This window comes from Diadema antillarum, unplaced genomic scaffold, assembly GCF_040938485.1.
Source record: "Diadema antillarum isolate AM-2024a unplaced genomic scaffold, OU_Dant_1.0 seq00000343_RagTag, whole genome shotgun sequence".
Taxonomy (NCBI): Eukaryota; Metazoa; Echinodermata; class Echinoidea; order Diadematoida; family Diadematidae; genus Diadema; species Diadema antillarum.
The window spans coordinates 37,309-51,920 of NW_027271355.1; the positions used below are offsets into that span (position 1 = coordinate 37,309).

Here is a 14,612-nt window from a genome sequence, read left to right on the forward strand (position 1 = left end):
TCCAGAATCCTGCTGAACGAAAACCTGCTCTCCTTCAGTGATAGGTTTGCTGAGCATCTTCACGACAGCTGGGCCCTCGCCATGGTAGGTCCATGTGACTGGTGTATACATGTGAACATTGTGGTTATTGTCCCCATTAATATATTAGACTGTGGTGATGCAAAATACAAGGTAAAGTCCTCACCAAAAGTGAACCATCCCCTTGACCCCACCAGAAGCATGCACCACCCCCTTTACCTACCCCTCCTCCATTCTGCAGCCTCTGCCAAAGGTATACACAGAGTCAGCTGCGTGGCATAAAACTGAGAGATTGCGTAGGAAATAGTGGTTGGCAACAATGTACATATTGCCCTGGAATTTGCTACATTGGTTTATGATACTCCCTTACCTCTTTCAATTTCACCATCTTACCACAAATATAGCACCACACTATGCAATTCTGTGAATTTTATTTTCCTTCATTGCTTCTTTTGCATTATGTTCAACCTATGCATTCTGTATTAGTGATCATTTCTTACACTGGATTGTATCTGCAAATGAAGAACATCACATTAAACATCTTCCCATATGTCTTGAATGTTCTTCTTACAACAGTGCTTTTTTAAAAATGTGTGTGTAAATTATAGTTTGACAATGGCTGGACCCATGGTGAGACAGAGAACAGTGCCATGAAGGAATCCTGTCTCCTCAGACCATACAAGACACTCATATCAAAGGTAACTTTTAACGTGACGACTAGAAAATGCTATGATTGCATGTAATACAGAAAGAGTTATTTATCTTTCATTCTGTGTATCTCATCAGTGGTAACTGTCACCATTTTGAAATATTTGTTTGTGAAGGCATTTATATATAGTTGTTGTTTTTTTTGGTTGTTAAAAGTCTTTTCACCCAGATTGAGTATGCTGCTTTTGTTTCACTACACATTTTGAATAGTATGAGCACCTGTACAGAGATGATTTTGGTGACTGATTTTTTTATTTGACGGTAAAAAGCTGGATTTATTGATTGATTACAATGTGTTGCCTTCCCCAGGAAAAGGACTCGTACCGTGATCCAGTGAGAGAGAGCATCAAGTCCCTGCTAGCCTGGGGCTGGGCCATTGAGAGGAGCAAGGCTTCAGAGCAGCATTCACAGGCTCACAGACCTAGGAGGCTGTCTAAAGCAAGTCTGGTTAGTGAAACTCATGTGCCTCTAGAGGCAAGAATGGTGTTAAAAGAAGCTGGATTTACCTTATGTGTTTGTCTAAAGGTTATCTGCTGAGTGATGCTCACATGAGACATTTATTTTGTAATTTGGACTGGTAGATACATAAGAATGATTTTATTGAAATCTCCACTGGAGTATTGGTTTGATACAAATGTATCTCACAATGTAGGCACAGACAGTAATGTTTAGTTGTAGCAAATTTTGAAATGTGAGTGAAGCAGATTTTAAGTTGTCTAGAAATGAGACAGGCATGTTTGCTCCTGTAGTTTTTGCTTCCTAACAGTGTCATAAAGAGATGTGATCAAGTACAGATTCACCTTCTGTGATTTTGTTAGTTTTTGTGTCAACGTGTTGGCTATGAGTCTGGCAATTTTATGCAGCCAAATGTTGTCAATAATGATCATTGACGGCATGCTCTACTCTTCTTGTTCATCTCATGCAGGGTGCAATGGAGTCCCCCCATGGGTACAACCCCAGACCCATTGACATGTCTAACATCACCCTCACCAGAGAGATGCAGGTAAGCATGGACTTTGGTGTCTGTCACCATCTATCCATATGTGCCCAGGAGGTCGATCTTGGCCACATTTAAATGAGGATGAGGATGATGATGGTGATGATGATGATGATGATGATAATGATGGTGATGATGATGAGGAGAAGGAGGAAGAGGAGGAGTAGGAGGAAGGAGAGGATGAGGAGGAGGAGGATGGTGATGATGACAGTGATGGCATGGATGAGGATGATGGTGAAGAGAAAATTTTTGGTGGTGGTGGTGGTGTTGAGGAGGAGGAGGATGATGATAAGAGTAGAAGGAGGAGGAAGAAAATAATGAAGTGAGTCCTATATTTTCATGAGGGTGTTTGCAGATTGGTCAGTGTCATCACTGTTGTGTTGTCATATCAGGGATATCCCTGTCATGTACCAAAATACTCCTGTACAGTTTGAATTCAGACTGGGATTTAATTTGGATCATGGGTCAAATTGAAAACCAAGATTTGAAATTGAATGATGAACCAATCACATACATGAATTCCGAAGTTCAATGTGACATGTTGCACAAATGCCTTTACTTTGTGCTGTATTGTGAATGCAGAATATGGCTGAACGGCTAGCAGAGAACTTACACGACGTGTGGGCAAAGAAGACCAAGACAGACATGGAAATAAGAGGTTTGTGATCACATTTTAATATGTTTAGTCAGACAGATGAAGTGTCTTTTGGACTTTTTATGGAAACTGTTTTGGATATTGAAAAGCCGCTCTGAAAAACTGCCATTTTTATAATTTGTAAGACTATTTTGGTTTTCTGTAACAAACATAATGTCCTTTGCCAATACCCATAAAACTACAGTGCATTTCATGCATATAGCCCTGAAATTTGTGAGTTAATTTCAAATCTGTGCAAGGGGGCAGCACAATATGTCAGTGTGTACAAACTCCTTGATTTGCTTTGCTTTAATAGCTCTCTTTGCAGTAGCCTCTTGTGATCAAAATCAATTTTGCCAATTCTTAACACATTATACAATTCTGCTGACCATAAAGTTCAGTATTTGCCTCTTATGAATAAAACAGAGCAATATCAGTGCTCTCAAAGAAGTTAGAATGACAGTATAAATTGTTGCAATGAACTTCCTTATGGTTGCTAAAACTGTAGACTTTATTGGAAATACAGTGTATCTTTGATTGAGAGTTTACTTTGTTTAATTGTGAGAGACTAACCTAGTGTTAGTGTCTTCATAATGCTTTTGTACATTTTTTTCTGTTCAAATTTGTATGAATGATTAGAATGCACTCTAAATTGTATCCCACACTCAGATTTGCCAGTGAAGTACACAAACAGGATTCAAGGCTCTTTTGAATAGATTAATGTATATACCACAGAGTTACAATGTATGTCTATTATAAAGCTTGTTCATTTTGAGATGTTGCCAGAAATGTATATGCCCTTGTGCACCACGGATATTGGAGGCACCAGAGGCAGGGGAGCAGATGGAACTTGCATATCAAATGCACATCTTCCATGTTGTCGTTTTGTTGTCCGTGTGGCAGGAAAGGGCTGTCATCCACAGCTGGTACCCTTTGACATCCTGACCGACAGCGAGAAGAAGAAGGACCGGGATATGGCTAATGCTCTCCTCAAGTTCCTGCAAGTCAATGGCTACCGGCTACAAAGGTAAGATTCAAACACCATTTGCAGAGAATGAAATGATCCATTGTATCTAGATGTGTCTGTAAACACATTGGGGACTGGAATTAGTAGCCATTTTTCTTCATTCACTGTGACATATTACAATAATATTTATTTCATGGTTGTCATATTTTGTTTTCCTGGTGGAATGTGGTTCTAGGTTTTGGGCATCGATTTGTTTTGGTTCTGTTTAACATCACAGTGCCATAACTTTGATGTCTAATTTTGGAAACTTCATGGTCATTGTTTTCTGTTCCTGTCACAATGGTTGACTTTACAAGATATCAAACATTCCATGTGAGACGAGAAATGCCTTCTATATGAATGGAATTTAAACATCTAATAGGTTCATCCACTGAGAAAAGTTCTTATTCTGATAATGACATGACAAAGGGTGTTTATAAGTTTCATGTGTATGTGTAATCATGGTCTTTAAATATCATGAATATTCTGCCATTCTGGATGAATCATACCACCCAAAAGTGTGAAAGAAAATTTATGAAATTCCAGTATTTGTTATATTTATATTGATTAAACAGTGAAGAGGAGGAAGCCAAGAAAAGGTAAAAGTCAAGAAGAATTTGTTGTTGTTTTATTTGTCTATCTGGCCTGTGCGTACTGCATGGAATTGTCTGCAGTGATTGTACATGTGTAAATTTGTAATTTTGCCCCTTTCTGGCAGTAAATCTGAGGTCATTCAAGACTAATGGTGCATTTGGTTCCCATTACTTAGTAGTTATACTTTCCTTACTGTCAGTTTGAAGTCATTTCACTTGTGCAAAATTTGTAGTGTCCATTGTCAGTAGTGTGCAGAATTTCAGTCAGTTATTTCATGGCATGCAAATTGAAGTTTTACAAGTTAAAGTTAAGTTGCATTTGTTCTGTATGCTATAAACACATGTTTGATCACCTGAATTTTGAGTCAGACAAAGAGGTGTGTATAATTCATTCACTCTTTGTATGCAATTTGAGGATGAATACAACGTTGAAGTGATACATTGGTGGCATGTATCATTATAATTCAGGTATATGCAACATTTGTCATAGCCTGTAGCTCGTCACATATTTTCATACTCACTGTTGCCTCTCTGTTAGACTACAATATCTCCCTTTGAGGCATATCTCATTTCAATATTGCCATGGGAACTATTATTATGTTTTTGTTTGTTTTTTGTGTTTGTGTTTGTGATGTAATGTATTTTGTAAGGCAGCTCACCACAAGCTCTGCTTTTTTGAGGTTCTGCCTTCCTGTAGAATAATTTCATGCATGTGATTTCTTACATGAAAAAGATGGAAAATAAATGTTTCACAAACTTGAAACTTGAACTTGATGTGAGTCGTGCTCACTTCTAAGTTCATCTGATGAACAGTGTCTTGCTTGTTCTGCATTTCATGTAAAATTCTGAGAAAATGCATGTGGAATCCATTGGAAAGGGCTTAATCTATTGCAGCTACTGGTAGTTTGTTGTTCCTCAAATGTCTACCTAGTACTATGTAAGAATGTTACAAAACCACTCAGAAGCATATAAAATATGCCATTTTTGGAAAATTTACAATCGCATCCTGTTTGAGTGTCTTTTTGGGGGGACTTTGTGTATTGTCATTGTCCCTGTAGTTTCTTCAAGTGTAGCTGCTTAAGAAAAAAGGGTACAAACAAATTAAACCAAAGCTAGAAGAGATTGAGCAACCAATGCCTACCATCTAGATTAGGTGCATAATGTACATTGTAGTGTCAATGGCCTTTCTCTTTAATATCACTGTCTAGATGATGTTGTTATTCATGTAGTGGTTATATGTACACTGACATACAGAATCTGTTTGTTAGTTTTTGTTTTTGTATGGCGTTGGAGCTGTTGGTGAACTGAAATCCCTCACTTCAGTGATGTAACTCTCAAAATTGTTGCTGTTTTGTCTCCACTTCTTCTTTATACTGAGTGGAAGGTGTGTGTATTGTATTATTTGATGTTGAATTATTTGGTTATCTGGATACTTGTTGCTCATTTTCAGAGAGAGAGAGATATTTTATCATTATGTTGTCTTGTATGCATGGTATTCTTTTTTTATGTAAGTCCTGGCTAAGCATTGGCAGTGCTACATGTATATGTTTGTATATGTACATGTATGCTGATACACCGAGTGTATACTTTGTTCTTGCTGTGGGTAAAATTTACTCGTGTGGAATATCAACTCGACACTACTGTAAAACATGATATATTCGCGGCGTGAAATTTTCGCAAATTGGAGCCAACGGCCTTTGTTGCGGCATGAAATTTTCGCGAACTGCACTGGCATTCAGTGCAAATAGTGTAGACAAGAACTTTTGTGTGCATTTTAATTTCGCGAATCTTGGCGCTCGTGAAATTCGCGAAATTTAAATGCACGCGAACATTCCTCGTTTTACAGTATCTTATTTCTGTCTCACTGTATGTACATGTGCACCATATATCGTGGATCTGTGAGGGATTTCTCCTAATGCATATCTCTGCATGTTACAGAGACGTTTTATCTTGCATGTTACTTTACTTGTTCTGCATTTCGACTCGAAAGATTTACTGCATGTTTCATTTGTTTTGTTTTAGTGCATGAGCAATGCACTTTATGCATGAATGCTTATGCTGTGTCACGATGAGCCTTACATGAGTCAAAATATGAAATGGTCTCTTTACAGATATGATCCACAGAGTTGCCATGATTATACTGATATATTTGCATTAACCCATTAGACTCCATGTGGATCAGATGAGGGACTAAAGAATAAAATGTTTTGCATGTCTGTTTCTTGCTCTTCAGCTGAACTTTGTAAAAAAAGACATGAGTTGATCTCAGAACTACTGAGACTGGATTATGGAACCAATCACACTTGCAGTTTACACTAAATTGAGAAATCTTCATCTAAAATATCAAAAGACACCAAGAAATGAGACTTTTTTTTAGTAATTGTAACTTGCATTGCTCTTAAATTTGGCAACAGCCCACTAGGTTAACTGTTTAGCAAGTCACAAAGGTAATTGCAGTCACTATGTGAAATAAACGAATTTGAGGTCATACACCATTTTTATGAGTATACACAAAAGAGAAACTGCACAGTAAAAGAAGAAAGGAGGAATACCAGATTGACAACAGATGATAGCTGAAGAATATTTATGTGCAGTATAAAAATAATGGAGGTATGCAGGAAACTCCCCCCCCCCAAAAAAAAAAAAGAAGAAGAAGAAATGATGAAAGATTTCACATGACCTTTGACCCTGTGTAGGCACAGCCTGTCCATGGATGCTGATGGCATCATCCGGGGCCACAGCACCATTGAGAAGCGGTTTGCTTTCAACCTGCTGGACAAGCTGCTCCACTACGTTGACAAATCCCAGGCTAACCTCAAACCCATGAGGAGGAACCAAGATGGTGAGAATAGATGATGATGCATTTAACTCATCAGGGCTCAAAAATCACAGTTTTGTGATTTCATGCTATGTCTCTTATTGTATAGCTTTTAATATTCACTGTTAGTAGTATATGAGGTAGAGTGTAAAAAAATGTTTTTCTTTTTTTTAACCCTTTCTTTCTCATAAGATTGTCAATTTGGTAGCAAACTTTTCAAAGCCTCTTAAAGGGATAGTATAGTTTTGGTTAAGATGTGGCTTCAGGTTTCCAGCTTTTTGTCTGTGAGATAATGAAAAACCTCTCAGGAAATATTAAGGAGCATTCAATTCTATGAGGAACTGAAAGACATTTAGTTTATTTGATGAAATTTGATTTGAAATGGCTGAGATAACCAAAACAAAGAGGTCCCAGTATAAGGTTGGACCCACCTTATTAGGACCACTTTGTTTTACTTTGTTTTTTGATATCTCAGCCATTTCAAAATCAATTTTCATGAAATAAACTTTCAATTCCTTTTAGAATTGTATGCTCTTTAATGTTTCATAAGTGGTTTTTAATCATCTTGCAAAAAGTCAAGACAGGACATCACTTATCTGATTATAAGGCCATTAATCTAAGAAAGTAATCTTCAACAAAATTTGAGATACAAGGTCTCATCACCCTAGCGATGATATGCATTCACCCACTTTTTGAAGCCATATGATGAAAATGACAAGTAATCAATAAAGTGTATTTTCATATATTTTTGCTTTTTCTTCTTTCATATTTCAGCCTTTAGGTCAAAGAAGGAAGGACGAGATGACAGAGGGTACAAGTTCTTTGCCAAAGTAAGCAATGGAATGGAGTGAACACCAAAATGTACACTATCTAAATACTTAATCACCTGGAGGTGACCACTTACCCTTATTTTTCTCTAAGAGTTTGCCATCGTAGAAGTCTGTTGATGGATATAATGATAAAGCAGGGGCACTAAAATCTTTGAATTTGACATAGTGGTGGCCTGAAAAAGAAATGTCATGGCCCAAAATGAAAGGAAATGTAAGAAATCATTTTGAATCTTACATGTAGCTACCAATCTTGCCACTGAAAGATAGCCATTTTGGAAAATAAGTGGCCCCACATCAATTTTTAGTGGACCCGGGCCATTGGGCCACTGCTAATGTTGAACCCTGGATAAAGGGACATACATCTAATCAACTTTTATACGTTTGGAGATCTGAGTCTTTGCCAGTCATTATCTATCATTCTCTTACTTTTAATAGTGAGGCAGAAATATTTCATACTACAAGCGATTATACAAGGCACATTTTGTTTGGGAACTTTGTAAGCCACTAGTCACTCCATGTGGAATCTTACCCAGCACATTTTATTCTAGATGCGTGTATTAAGGTACCTTCTATTTACAGTATCACCTAGCTAGAGAATTTTGTCTTAAAATCCATACAATGTAAGTACATGTATTCATTAACGAAAAAATAAGATCATTTAAGATCCCTGCTAAGTAAGCCAGTGTTTCTGCAGATGAGATCAAGACTCATGCGTGTTCCATTTGATTAATAGCATATCGTCGCTGGGGTGATAAGACCTTGTATCTGCAATTTTGGTGAAAATGAGTTTTTTGGATCAATGGTCAAATAATGGGTTAAGTGATGTCCTGTCCAAATCCCAACTGTCTTACTCCAAAAATGAAGCCACCACGGCATGTCAAAGGAAAGGCTATCCCATTCGCCACAGTGCTTTGGCCGCCATGTTTTTTGGCTCTCCTGAACATTTGACATTTTGTAGATATGAGGTCTTATCGCCCCAGCGACGATATGAGATAGACCTTTAGTTAACCATCATGTGATTTTTAATGTACTTTTGAGGATCATGTGTTTTGATTTGCTGTTGAAACAACTGTCATGTGACCGTGTCTTTCTTCCAGGTTGTTCTACCTCTGATTGAGAAGTACTTCCAGGCACACAGCTCGTACTTTGTGGCTGACCCCAATGCCCCACAGGCCGGCAGGTCAGGGGGGTCGTCTACCAGGGAAAAAGAGATGGTCTCAAGGTAAGATGTGAAGGAGGAAGTGGGGGGGGGGGATGAGAGAGGGATATAAGAAGATAGACTGAGAGAGAGGGATATAAGAAGAGATATTGAGAGAGAGGGATGTAAGAAGATATATTGAGAGAGAGGGATATAAGAAGAGATATTGAGAGAGAGGGATATAAGAAGAGATATTGAGAGAGAGGGATATAAGAAGATATACTGAGAGACAGGGATATAAGAAGATATATTGAGAGAGAGGGATATAAGAAGATATACTGAGAGAGAGGGATATAAGAAGATAGACTGAGAGAGAGGGATGTAAGAAGATATACTGAGAGAGAGGGATATAAGAAGATATACTGAGAGAGAGGGATATAAGAAGAGATATTGAGAGAGAGGGATATAAGAAGAGATATTGAGAGAGAGGGATATAAGAAGATATACTGAGAGAGAGGGATATAAGAAGATATACTGAGAGAGAATGGGATATAAGAAGATATATTGAGAGAGAGGGATATAAGAAGATATATTGAGAGAGAGGGATATAAGAAGATATACTGAGAGAGAGGGATATAAGAAGATATACTGAGAGAGAATGGGATATAAGAAGATATACTGAGAGAGAGGGATATAAGAAGATATATTGAGAGAGAGGGTTATAAGAAGAGATATTGAGAGAGAAGGAGATCTAGCATCAAGGTCAGATGGACATAATGGAAAATTATGGAGAGAGAGGGAGAGAGAGAGATATATAAAGAGATATTAGAAGAGAAATATACGCTGTATAGTGTCAAGGCAGGAAGGGCATGTAGATTAAAGGAAAAATTATGAAGAGATAGAGAGAGTGAGAGTGAGAGGGTTTGACACTACTCCCTTTTTAGGATTGCCAGGATTAACCTCCAGGAATCTCTGCCATGTAAGATCTCCCAGCTATGCAAACCCCCATGACAGGAGGCCATTATGAATCCTTGACACATGATGTCACTTACGGCTGTCTGCCAAATGACTATATGACCATGGCCACTAAACGACAAGGGCATATATACACTATTGAGTGGTTACTTGTACAGCAGACATTAGAGTGAAAAATAGCATCTCAGTACATTTCTACTTTAGTTACAGAACTTACATTGTTTTCTTGTTGGTGCTTGGTGAAATCTTTTATCTTGATGTTTTTGCAGTTTTTACAAGTTAGTGATAATACTTCCTAAAATGCTTCACAACATCTTTTTGTGATCACTACACTAGAAGAGAATGATAGTTGTGTGACAAACTGAAATGTGATGCAGACATTTTTTAAGTGTCTGTGTTCGCTATTAACTTTGTGTGGAATGGGGCTTATTGCTGTAAGCTGTGGTTGAATTGTAATTTTTGTGCATATGGAATGTCTGCATTGCAGGCAGTTAATTACAGTAAGTGGGGAGGATTCATGTTATGTGGGGTCATCTAAGAAATCTTCGATATGTTTTATTGTGACTCAACAGAAAAAGTAAAGAAATGTATGTGGAGATAGCATCATATATGGTGTAAAATGAAAAGACAGCGAGTGTGTCAGCAAAGTTCTAAAATCAATATGTGATGTCAGAGTGGCCAAAAGCAAGCCTGTACGGAGCTCGATTTATGTTTCAAACTACCTGACTGTTATCCACCTGTTATCTAACTCTTGTAGCACCGAACCATCAACTACCAGTACATCTATCAAGGAAGCTGATTTTTAAATTTTCATTCAAAAAACGAAAAGGAAAGGAAATGTCTAACCCCACAGGAGAGTGGGATAAGCAGGCATTAACAGATTGTACTCATGATGAGTCACTTACATGTACAGCTGTAGTTCTACCCAACAAGAGTGCTGACCTTTGTGTCAGAACAAACTACATATAGCAGTACATGTATTTAGTCAGCTTTGAATTTGGGGGATGATAGCCAACAGTTATTGTCCCCGCCGAACGAGTTCGAGCAGGGGACTATGAAACGGGCTCCGTACGTGTGTGTGTCCGTGTGTCTGTCTGTCCGTCCGTCCGTCTGTCTGTCTGTGCGTCCGTGTGTGATCAAAATGTTCAATTTGCTACTTCTCTGTCATTTATGAGCCAATTTTAATTCTGTTTGCTTTATATGATAGCACTACATGGGAGCTTTGAAACTTCTACACAGAATTTCAGTTGTGACCTTTGACCTTGACCTTTGACCTATATTGTACATTTTGCTTCAAAATGCTACTCCTTCGCCATTTCTAACCCGATTTCGATTCCGTTTGCTTTATGTGATGGCACTAGGTGAGGGCTTCAAAACTTCTACACAGAATTTTGACCTTTGACTTCTTTGACCTTTGACCTTGATTTTTGACCTATATTGTACATTGGCTACAAAATGCTACTCCTTCGCCATTTCTAACCTGATTTCGATTCCGTTTGCTTTATGTGATGGCACTAGGTGAGGGCTTCAAAACTTCTACACAGAATTTTGACCTTTGACTTCTTTGACCTTTGACCTTGATTTTTGACCTATATTGTACATTGGCTACAAAATGCTACTCCTTCGCCATTTCTAACCCGATTTCGATTCCGTTTGCTTTATGTGATGGCACTAGGTGAGGGCTTCAAAACTTCTTCACAGAATTTTGACCTTTGACTTCTTTGACCTTTGACCTTGATTTTTGACCTATATTGTACATTGGCTACAAAATGCTACTCCTTCGCCATTTCTAACCCGATTTCGATTCCGTTTGCTTTATGTGATGGCACTAGGTGAGGGCTTCAAAACTTCTACACAGAATTTTGACCTTTGACTTCTTTGACCTTTGACCTTGATTTTTGACCTATATTGTACATTGGCTACAAAATGCTACTCCTTCGCCATTTCTAACCCGATTTCGATTCCGTTTGCTTTATGTGATGGCACTAGGTGAGGGCTTCAAAACTTCTACACAGAATTTTGACCTTTGACTTCTTTGACCTTTGACCTTGATTTTTGACCTATATTGTACATTGGCTACAAAATGCTACTCCTTCGCCATTTCTAACCCGATTTCGATTCCGTTTGCTTTATGTGATGGCACTAGGTGAGGGCTTCAAAACTTCTTCACAGAATTTTGACCTTTGACTTCTTTGACCTTTGACCTTGATTTTTGACCTATATTGTACATTGGCTACAAAATGCTACTCCTTCGCCATTTCTAACCCGATTTCGATTCCGTTTGCTTTATGTGATGGCACTAGGTGAGGGCTTCAAAACTTCTACACAGAATTTTGACCTTTGACTTCTTTGACCTTTGACCTTGATTTTTGACCTATATTGTACATTGGCTACAAAATGCTACTCCGCCATTTCTAACCCGATTTCGATTCCGTTTGCTTTATGTGATGGCACTAGGTGAGGGCTTCAAAACTTCTACACAGAATTTTGACCTTTGACTTCTTTGACCTTTGACCTTGATTTTTGACCTATATTGTACATTGGCTACAAAATGCTACTCCTTCGCCATTTCTAACCCGATTTCGATTCCGTTTGCTTTTTGTGATGGCACTAGGTGAGGGCTTCAAAACTTCTACACAGAATTTTGACCTTTGACTTCTTTGACCTTTGACCTTGATTTTTTACCGATATTGTATATTTTGCTACTAAATGCTACTTCCGGCGGGGACATATTTTACGCACCGTGTAATTTCTACTTTTCCTTGTTTGCTAGGAAATGCTGTATCAGGTAGCAGCCAAATCTGTCAGAATCATAGGGTTTGTCCATAGTCTGGAGGCTTCCTTATTGAGTTGCATGGCAGTCGGAAATCTAATACTGTAAGAGTGGAAATTTTCACGGTGTTGAAATTTTCGCGCATTTCGCGCAACCAGAAGCTAGCGTGAAAATAAAAGCGTGCAAATATTTTTGCCTGCCATATGTTTCAGTAGTTGATGTCTTGATTCCGGGGAATTAAAAACACGCGAAACTCTTCTTATCCTGCCGAGCGCGAAAATATCCACTTTTACAGTAACCATCTCAAAAGTTGTCACGCTTATGGTACTTCCGAAGAAACAAAAGGAATGATGTTTTCATATGTATTCCTGTGATCGCATCCATCTTGCAAAGAGCATGTTGCATATTTGATATGAGCGTGTGGTATTTGAGACACGCTGTATACAAGTTTGCTGTTTTTGCGTTCTAAATATACCCCTTCCATGATTGAGAAATGTTTTCCAGCTCTCCTTGAATGTGATATGCCAGTGATGATAAGTCATCTGTGAAAGTGATGCAAGTTCAGTTCTAACACGCACCAATCAGAGCATGGATACAGTGCAGTGTCTTATCAAGGCATAAATAGGATTTGCTTTTTCGTAGAAGCTGTCTTGCTGACTAAAAAGAAAATAAACAAAATTATATGTACATTACAATATGGAAGTAATGTGGTTTAGCCATCACAAGTAAATACATGCTGCATATTAGTCAAATGCAATTTGCATCCAAAACTCTAGTTTGTCAGAAAGAAAAGGAAAAACAGGAACTGTTATTGTGAATGAGTTAAATTGTCATTACAATAAAGAGTAAAAATCTGATATGCACTAATCTATGAATGTATGATTTTTGCCCTACTAACCTCCTTTATTCTGCTAGTGAGATGATATTTATGCCGTATGCTTCATACGTGGAGAAAGCAATGGTTGGAAGGTATGTAGGGCTGTATGAAAAGGCAAGCTAAAAGCATGCAGCTGCCTTTTCAAGGATGTGCTTGTCTTAGTCCATCGTGAACATGTACATGTATATTGGTATTCTTCCCTATTGATGGTTAACGTTTAAATTGGTGATTGTTTAGTAAACTGTCTTTGTGAGTGTAGAATACACCGTAGGTAGCAACACACCCTTATGTCACTTTTTGAACTCATATTTTGAAAAATTACCAAACAGTAGTTAATATGCACGCTTTAAAACCACTCTTATATGGTGTCATTCATCATTCAACATGGTTAAACTAATCCACGTAACCTTCTACTCAGGCCTCTGTTTTTCACATGTTGAAACTTAATAAGTTTTTGATTGCAATGATAAACACTTTAATAAGATTTCTGCTGTCATATAGAAATATAGTCAGCAAACAGCATTTTCATCTGTAAAGATGATGTAGTATGTGATGGTGCATTTGAATATTTGGTAGTTTTAAAGTCATACGACAGTTTTACGTAACTTTACGTTTCCATGACGCATCAGTCATGTGTTACATCTAGCACTACTGTGTTTGTCTGCCAGACAGTAAGATTTGTCTGTGAAGTTGATATGTTTAATACCCAATCTTCATGTCATTTGAAAGAAGAAAGGTACAATCGGAATAGATTACATGTATGTGTGTTATAGTGTCTGCTCCTGTAATAATATCTGCTTCAGAATCTGTGAATTTGGTTTGCATGTTAAGCCTTGGGACTGGATGGGTGTGATACATGAGTATTGTAGGGATGAGATGGAATAATACAATCTTCTGGTTTTTACATTGTATGTTTCAAACTGCAATTGCATTCCATTTCATGTCTAACTGTGGATAGATTGAAACATATCTGATGAAGGATTATGTGCATGCTTCTAATTCTCAGTTCGAGTTGACTGTAGATGAGTCCATCCAGCCCAGTGTGTGTTTGTATTGTGCATAGATGTGGCCAATAAATGTGGTGTATGTTCACATGTTTCCTTCAGAAGAATGGTGGTGGTGGTGGTAGTCTGAGCATTGAAATATTGTATGATAAACTACACGTAGCAATCAATTCAGATTTACTCTGTATATGTACACATAGAATATAAACTTTTTTAAATCGTGATAGAAATTTCAAGACAA

The 14,612-nt window shown here is 37.9% G+C and overlaps 1 protein-coding gene across 1 annotated transcript in view; it reads left to right on the forward strand.

Annotated features, from left to right (window-relative positions):
* Positions 1-14,612, forward strand: part of LOC139730913 (ryanodine receptor 2-like) — a 147,998-nt gene that overhangs the window by 36,698 nt on the left and 96,688 nt on the right. The window contains exons 32-42 of the mRNA XM_071641792.1: positions 6-84; positions 627-716; positions 1,036-1,173; positions 1,652-1,729; positions 2,306-2,381; positions 3,261-3,384; positions 3,939-3,962; positions 6,653-6,798; positions 7,549-7,604; positions 8,702-8,826; positions 13,406-13,459. Coding sequence (XP_071497893.1) covers positions 6-84; positions 627-716; positions 1,036-1,173; positions 1,652-1,729; positions 2,306-2,381; positions 3,261-3,384; positions 3,939-3,962; positions 6,653-6,798; positions 7,549-7,604; positions 8,702-8,826; positions 13,406-13,459 — 990 coding nt within the window. The remainder of the gene's footprint in view (positions 1-5; positions 85-626; positions 717-1,035; positions 1,174-1,651; positions 1,730-2,305; positions 2,382-3,260; positions 3,385-3,938; positions 3,963-6,652; positions 6,799-7,548; positions 7,605-8,701; positions 8,827-13,405; positions 13,460-14,612) is intronic.